The 8,475-nt window shown below is 46.3% G+C and overlaps 1 protein-coding gene and 1 long non-coding RNA gene across 3 annotated transcripts in view; one reads left to right on the top strand and one right to left on the bottom strand.

Moving 5' to 3' along the window:
• Positions 1–3,059: 3,059 nt before the first annotated feature.
• Positions 3,060–6,638, bottom strand: PRR15 (proline rich 15). Its single transcript, XM_003935170.4, has 2 exons — positions 6,037–6,638; positions 3,060–4,197 (listed from the first exon to the last, which is right to left on the bottom strand). Exon 2 carries the CDS (start codon positions 4,051–4,053, stop codon positions 3,664–3,666), a length of 390 nt encoding a protein of 129 aa, XP_003935219.1. The 5' UTR covers positions 4,054–4,197; positions 6,037–6,638; the 3' UTR covers positions 3,060–3,663.
• LOC104652506 (uncharacterized) overlaps positions 6,535–8,475 on the top strand; it is a 72,771-nt gene continuing 70,830 nt past the window's right edge. For both annotated transcript variants that reach the window (XR_012512247.1, XR_012512248.1), the window contains exon 1: positions 6,535–7,047. This is a non-coding gene — a long non-coding RNA (uncharacterized LOC104652506). The remainder of the gene's footprint in view (positions 7,048–8,475) is intronic.

Genomic DNA, 8,475 nt, shown 5'->3' with positions numbered 1-8,475 from the left:
AATGGGACAGCCAGCTCCCTCAGTGACAAGCCTTGCTGTGGTTCCACATTTGTTTCTAGTCTATGATGTTTGTTGTTTGTTTTGTTTTGTTTTTTATTTTTGAGACAGGGTCTTGCTCTGTAGCTTAGGCTGGAATGTAGTGGCGAAATCTTGGCTCAGTGCAGCCTCGACCTCTGGGGCTTAAGCAATTCTCCCACCTAGGCTCCCAAAGTGCTACGATTACAGGTATAAGCCATCACACCTATCCTTAGTCTATGGTATTTGTATGTTGACATCCAAATGTATAAAATATCTCTGGTCCCACTTTTTACTTGTCATGGAGAGAAACATGAATTTATCTCAAGAAACAATCTTCCACATTTCTGTTATAATGAAACCCTCTAAAAATAAAATAGACTTGATAAAATCAGTGTTCCTTACCATATCATGCTAGCTTTTTGTGTGTGTGTTTGCAGTTTGGTTGACACTTCTCAGCTGGGGAAAAATAATATTCTCTCTTTTTTCATAAAAGGTCTCTTGGGGTCACTGGATATTAGTGTCCTTTCACTTTTTTCTTTCAAGTTTATCTTTCATTTGAAATTCTGTCTGCTCATTTTTAGTATTTCCTTCTTTCAAGGCACCCAAATATGCTTCTGTGCATCTCAGGAAAGGCACCACTTTTGAAAAAACTTTTAGCCAATGCTTATTAGGTTTCTATTTCCTTTCTAAGGACTTGGCAGCACTAGAATTGGTGAGTTGACATAATGTTTCAAAGCAGAAAAAAATATTTCCAGGTGTTATACTAAAGCAGAACATCCTAACTGCATATGTAAAATCGGGTCTGCACTTTTGAAATACAAGTCAGAATAGGCTGAACAATAGAAGTACAGACACAAAGGGACATTCAGGCGACCTGTAACATGAGTCACTGCCCAGCCACCGATTTTGCAAGGAGAGTCACTGGGGCAAAAACTACTCTTTGTATATAATTATCGTGGTTACGAAAGTATTCAGCAAATATACTGCTAGAGTTTTGTTCCCTTTTCCCCATCTCTGTAGAAGCATAGTGTTAAAATTTCTGAAATGGCTTCCAAATTTGTGAGTGAAATTTTATTTGTAAGAGAATTTAAAGAAAAGTCTCTGACTCCAAATTTAAGTAACTTTTTTTTTACTATATATTATCTCAAGGTTAAAAAATTTAAATCTGTGTATATTTTTGGAATGTAATTAAGTATCTGTAAAGCGTGTAAATCCCAGCAAGACACGTCGTCAAATTCTCTCATCTCCCTTATGATCTTTCTATCCTACCAATTTTGTTTGGTTTCTGATTTCACCCAGTTGAGATTAAATCAGTGTATTCCTTCCACTGCATAATTTAGGACTGCTTTAAAACGATGTAATTACAAATCTCAATGGCAGATTGTGAATTGCATTCATTGTCATAACTGCATTAGCATGGTTTTAAACTCTTTCAGAACAGTGGGGGTAGAGATGTCATGTTAATATGTTAATAAGTTTCACTGCTCTATTATATGTCTATTGATTATCTGCAGCAATTGCAGATTTGGAAGGGATTCAAAATTAGACATAGAACCTTAAAACTCGCCAGCCAATGTTTTGTTAATCTACAGTAACTTTAAAGAAAAAAGTTATTTAAAACAATAAAACTGGATGAAAGGGTTAGTATAAGATTTTGAAGTTATGTAATTGCAGACTTAATTTTATAAATTGGTATAGTCCTGATCTATTGGTCTTCTGGAAGTAGGGAGACAACATTTTGGGTAATTACCTACTCTAATTCTGATTACTTTCTACAGAGTGAAATTGAAATACTTTTTGAAGGTGTTCCAAAGCGTTATTTGACAACATGTGCTGTGTTCACTCCCATTGCTCTACCAACCCACAATCCCTTACCATGAATTTCTTTTTTATGCCAAGTCTCAATTCCCTCTTCTTTTTCTAAATCTAGAGATGATAGGCCCATTTAAACTTAATGTAGTCTTCCTCATCCAGGAAGCCCACCTGGATGAGATTCTGGTCACATACTTTCCAGTTTGAAGTATGCAAAGAAAACGTCTTTTCATGCTTAAAAAATCCCTCTCATAGAGTCTCCCTTTTAAGGTTTTCATAACCTCCAGATAAACACCTTTCTTTAATATAAGGCCTTTGCTATGTGGAAACTCATGTATCATACCATTTGTTCTATTATTCTGCTGGTGCCAAAGCTTGATTCATTCATTTAAATTCATTTTAGCCACTTTCATTAAATTTGTTAAATTTAACAATTGATGTTTTACTACCTTATAAATTATAATTTGAGAGAAACAAAAAAAAATAGCTTGTCTATATATACAAATTGAGAAGCTATAATTAAGTTCCTGCTTGTCATTATCTACAAAGATAGACACTTTGATCAATGTAATTTCTCTGCCATGTATTTCTGGGTGTTTACAAATAAACTGAATTGTGGTTGGAAAAGATCCCAGGGCCTCTTAACAACTACAATAACTCCTGCAATTTTCTCAAAGTAAATGGCATTCGTTTACTCTTTTTCTTGAAGTTCATAATAAAAGCAAACAGATTTTTGTTAAGAATCTTCAGGTTGGTAGATCTAAAGGGTCTGAAACTAGATACATGCATACTTTAAAGAAATAAGCTTTTAAAGCAAAGCGTGGCGAAGCCTTCTATCTCTTTCTAGCTGCACAAACTGAGTTCAGTCCTTTCTGTTTTAATTTTAGACAATTATTAGTAAGTTTCACAATGGATATGAAAAGGATGTATTACTAGCATTGTAACTTCCTATAGTCAATGAAAATGCACTGAAGTAAAAGGTGAATTTAGGAATAATGAATTGGTACCTCTTTCCCTTCCTCAAATTTGGCTGATAAATAGGGGTATCTGGCTAACAGGTTCCAGTCCAGGTGTTGCTGGTTTCCAGAAATGTTCTCTTCCCTGCAGCTTTCCAACAGTCACTGCTAGGTTGCATGGCAAATGATTAACTCTGTCACCTCGGACTTTGCATGCCTGCTTTTAAGTATGATGGGTTTCATTCTTGGAATGGAAAAAACACAAACGTCACCTTAAGTCTTACAGTGCAACGGTTTTAATAGTCCACACTAAAATAGGCGGTACAGTTTTATAGTTTAACATTAAAAGCAATCCTGCCTTACTTTAAAATGCTTCTACTAAGAATGCTTCTTCCTCCCCTACTCCTTCACTTAAGGTGTAAGTCTACGGAGGTACCCCTAAAGTGCATTTCTCAGGCATTAATAATAGCATGTGATTTGCTTTCCAGGCCTAAATAACAGCCACCTTCCTCATTTGAGAGGCTACAGAGTTCAAGCTAAGCTGGGACCTGAGCCCGGGGCCAGGGCCCCAGAATAGCTTTTTGAAAAAATAATTATGCCAACCTCCTCAGCGGCAGGTATCTTCTCTTACCACAAATAAATATTTAATGCATCCTTGAGTCATGAAATATTGAAAACCCAATTGACACTTCAATTTCCAGAAAAATAAAATGAAGGCATTGTGTGAATATTATGAATTTGGTGGAATGAGACAACATGTAACTTACTATAGTCTATGAAAAAGTAAGGGGCAGGCCTGAAGTCTCGGGTTTGAAACTGGGGGTTTAGGAGTAGTGCTGGGTAAAGAGACAGTCCTGGAGCTCGCAGGCTACTGGGGCTATTGCTTATCTTCATGGGGGTCACCAGGGAAACCCGCCTCCTCCGGGGACCTGCCCCCCTCTGGGAGCAGTGTGGCACGCACTTTCCTCTTCTCTTTAAAGCGGCCGGAGCGCGAGATCTTCAAATTGCGGCGGCTGTTACCGGATTTGTCCCCGTACAACTTGTCTGGCCTGGGGGGCTCGCCGGCGCCCCCAAGGAGATTGGGGGGCTGGTTCTCTCGGGAGCTGCTGGTCCAGTCCGGGCTGGGCGGCGCAGGTGGCGTGGGCTCCCCGGGAGCAGGCTGGGCCGGAGGCTGCACCCCCACCGCGGCTTCCTTGCTTTTCTTCCTGCTGTTTGTGAGCGATTTCCACCAGGGGCCGGAGCTGCCTGCACCGCAGCTGTCAGCCATGGCCGGAGGGCCTAGGGGCTCTGGGCACCCGGATGGAAGGGCCAAAGCGGTCCCTCTCTCCACTTGGTCTCCGCAGTTAACTCCACCCCTTTCCTGGCTTGTACCAGGTGGGCTGCGGGGTGGGTGCCCAGGGAGCGGCCTGTACTGGGGGAAGGAAACAAAACGTGGTTACTGGGTTGAAGTCACGTGCCCCCGAGTCCCACTTCCTCCCTTGTGCTCCGTCTGGCACCGGATCGGCTGGGGTCGGAGTGACCCAACCCCCGAGCCACGAAGCCCACAGTCGGCTCCACTGCGTCCCAGAGGGTGCTGGTGAAAGTGTCTTACAGGGCGCCACCACCTGGTCTCCAGGCTGAGCCTTGAACTCTTTGGCTTCAACCTTCGCCTTGCCTTCAGGGGAAGTGCAATGCAGTGGTCAGCATGCGCGGGGAGGGGGTGGGGGGATCTAGGGGACGTTCCCGGCTATCTGGATCAACCCGTCTAGAGGGAAAATGACCCGCCCTGTCCACACTGCCTGACTGAAAATGGACGCCCAAAGGTGACCCATCCGGCCCAGAGTGGCCTCCCTTTGGATGAGCACCTGGGAGGAGGGCGCTGGGAACCAAGTACGTCCTCTCTACGGAAGAACCAGCGAGGCTTAATTAGTCCATGGCAAACAGTCATGAAACTTCCCTCCAAGATTTGCCCCCATAGACTTTCATCCCAGCAGCCTTTTCGATGAGATACTTCGGAGAATTTATAACCCAGTAGGAGAGAAGAACAAGCTTATGATATTTTTGTTTTGCATCATTTAAATTCTGCTTTTAACCACTTCTGCCTTGTGACTTTCAAAGAAGCATGTCTAGACTTAACTTCCCTTGAAAACCGCCATCCGAATTCTTCATTTTGTTACCCAGAGCCCAATCTCATGTCTTTTTGAAGTCGCCCCCGGCCGACGGTTGAGAAGAAGCCAAGTATCAAATGGCCTCTCTCCTTAGTTTTGTATTAAAATATGCACGAAGCCTGTACGACACAATTCTGAACTCTGGAGAATTTCAGTTACAAATTAAAGGCTTCTCTTTTTTTCCTTGTGCATTTCCCTCCTCCCAAGGAGAAAGAACGCAACCAGGAACTCCGCAACAATGCGCTTCTTCCCTGAGCTTCTAAGACACCCCCACCCCCTGCGGAGCGCAAGGCCCCTTCTGAGCCCTTAGGTGCTGGTGCCGCAAGCGAGACTCTCAGCCCACTTTCCGTGCGGGGTCTCTTGGGCGCTGCCAACAGCAACGCGCAGGATTCGCCTGCACCGCGGCTCACTTCCAGCTTTCCACTCGGCTCCTTCCCAGCCCACGCGCCGGGCGCTCCTGGGATTGGCGAACGCGCTGGCGAGGGAAACTTCAGCGGTGTTTGTTGTAGGAGGTTCTTCTCCCGGAACCGCCAGGGAGAGGAAGTCTGATCGCCTACGGGAGGCGGGGAGGCGGCGAGGCTGCGGGGCAGCCTGGGCTGCGCCCCGAAACAGCGGCACCGGCTCCTCCCCAGGATGCCCTGAGGACACACTCGGGCAGCGACTTGAAAACAATACAAGAAAAAAAAAAAGGCCAAAAGTTCCTTCGGTACAAAAGGCACCCACACCCTCAGGCACAATTACCTACTGCGCCTGCGAACATCCCATTCCCTCCTACTTTGCAGATCGGAAAAGCAACCCCTATTTCCAAGTCATTTAGTAGCAATGGTGGTTGGGTGTCCTGATGCTGCTTTCTGGCCTCTGACCTGCATTTTCTTCTTCACAATTAACTTTGTGAGCGCGGAAGGGCTTTGTATGAATCGCGCAAGGAAAAGATGGCAAATTACGCAAAAGCACAGAAAACGCAGTCCTGGAGCGTCCGTGGTTTGCAGCCTCTCTAAAGGCGCCGGGAGGCGGGGACCTGGGAGGCACCGGGCAGCACCCCAGGGTGACCCCCGGCGCCAGGCTCTGTCTCAGCGGACGCAGAACCACCCCCAGTTGCTCACCTGCTTGGACTTCACACGACCTGGAGGCCCCGCGCGGTGAACGCGGCCGAGAGCACTAAGGGAGCGCGCTCGGGTCAACCTGGAAGCCGGGACTCGAGTCCCTCCCTGGGCGCGGACTTGGAGAGATCAGGCTTCTGGAAAGTGTGCGGGTCGGAATGCCCGCAGCCCAGCTAAATCAAGTGCTGCTGGTAGTCTCCTTTGGCACATCCAATTTCTGCACGCTGCGGCGGAAGCCCGGGGCTCGCAGCGTTGTCTGTTCTGGTCGGAGGGGGCGGCTGCGAGGGGCTGCCAGACTTGCTGCTCCGGGTGAAGGTCCAGGCCGGCTTTCCCGGCTAGTAGTGTTTCATTCTCCGGCGCGTCCCTCTTCCCTGCTAGCACCGCCTGGGAGTCAGCTGAGAGATGGGACCCTGGCTGTTGACTCTGGCGCATCGAACTTGCCTGCGCGTCGGTAGGAATTCGAAAAAGACATCTGCCCACCTGCTGGTTTTTCGCCAAGTGATTCGGGAAACCAGAACCCTGGGGCAGGTGGGGGAGAAAAAAAATAATAACCCAGGAGGCGGTCACCGCTGCCACAGGTGCAGGTAGGAACTTCGCGTTCCCTCCCTCCGGGGGAGGAGATTGGATCAGGTCGCAGACGTGGCGCCAGCCTTGAGGTGTCTGATTGGAGAAAAGCTGTGCCGCGCCGCTCCCGCGAGCGGCTCCTTGAGAAGAAACGGGGGAGACCTGAGACCGGGAGGCCGGCACTGTAGCTGGGCTCTGCTGGCTAAAAGTTGACCCAGCAGCTTTCCCTTGGCCTCATCCCGGATTTCTTTTCCCTCTTGCGGGTCGGGGGATTCCAAGTGTTGTAACTCACGGGAGCGAATTCACACCTGGGCAAAATGTTTGCGAGTTTCAGGTGCCCTTAGTTGAAAGGCTGTAACATTATTGACAAGTTCGCTGTGTGCCAGCCAGGCGCCATTACAGGCGCCTTCTGTGGATTAAGTCTTTTACTTCTCACAGCAACCCTAGGAGGTAGGTATTATTATTATTATTATATTATACTCACTCGACAGGCGAGGAAATCCTCGCACGGGAAAGTTAAATGGTTGCTCCGAGTTGCCTGTCTGGTACGTGGCAGAGCAGGGTTGGAACCCAGGAGGTCTGCCTCTAGCTTCCACACAGCCTGCCAGCCTGGGTCTTTTAACATGACTCAGTGAGGATATGAATTTCCTTCTTTCTGGCCTAGAAGTCCATGGACAGTCACCCCACTAGGGCAGCGTAAATCCAGCCCAGTCCCCTGCAGGAAGCAAACCAGGGGATTGTACTCCTGGTCGCACAGGAGTGCTTTTTATTCGTTTGACGTAAAGATACTGGCAAAGGGCATTTTCACTAATGAAGGCAGAGGTGCAGCTTGCTTCGTCTTCCAGGATTCTCTTCTTTTTCAAAATCTATTTTGATGTTCCTTGAGCTCATATACAAGCATAACTCCTCTGAAGGGCTGGGTATGGAGCAACTGAGCATCTTTGTTGTGAAAACTTTTTGCAGTATAAAAGCAGTGAAAGACAGTGGCGTGAGCTGGCTTAAGCCTGTAACCCTAGCACTTTGGTGGGGGCGCAGGGGGTGGGGTGGAACACATGAGGCCAGTCGTTTGAGACCAACCTCGTCAATATGACAAAACACTGCCTCTACTGGGGAAAAAAAAAAGAAAGCAAACATTAGGCCGGCATGGTGGGGCACGTGGTGGTGGGTGGTGGCGGTGGTTTCTTGAGTAGTCCCAGCTGAGGAGAGATTAGCTGAGATGCAGAATGAGTGACCATTTCAGATAGAAGAAATAGCATGTGGAACAACTTGGAGGTGTAAAGAAATTGAGATTTTTTGAGTAGTTCAGCTACTGGGGAGGCTGAGGCATGAGAATCACTTGAACCTGGGACGTGGAGGTTGCAGTGAGCGGAGATCCTGCCACTGCACTCCAGCCTGGACGACAGAGCGAGAGACTGTCTTTAAAAAAACCAAAAAGTAGTGAAAGACGTATTGCCTAACTCAAGTAATTTGCAGTATAGAATTAGTAGAAAAAATGTTATAGAATATTTCAATTTGTGAAAGATAAAAATATGAATATATGATTTACTTTTTAGTTTGGGATTCTTTGAATTTTTATGATAAGCACAGCATAGGGTATTTGAAAGTCGTGCATTTTTATATATTTCTTGGAATTAGTTTTAGAGCATAAGCATTCCATCACAGCACCAGGATTGAACAAAGGCAGGCCACCAACTTTGAGGGGAGAATGGGACAATTTATCATAGTGCCATTACTTTACAGATAACATTGAATCATAGAGGAGTGCTCTTGTCTGAGGCGTCATCACCAGTAGGAAGCTATGGAGCTGGGTTTTTGCATTGTTGGTTGAGCATATGGGTGAAAGAACAAAAAATTTTGGAAAAGAAAATAAATTCTGCC

The sequence above is a fragment of the Saimiri boliviensis genome, chromosome 10 (genome assembly GCF_048565385.1).
Source record: "Saimiri boliviensis isolate mSaiBol1 chromosome 10, mSaiBol1.pri, whole genome shotgun sequence".
In the NCBI taxonomy this organism is placed as follows: Eukaryota; Metazoa; Chordata; class Mammalia; order Primates; family Cebidae; genus Saimiri; species Saimiri boliviensis.
The sequence above is the reverse complement of the archived record's forward strand: the minus strand, read 5'-3'. Positions and strand labels throughout refer to the sequence as shown.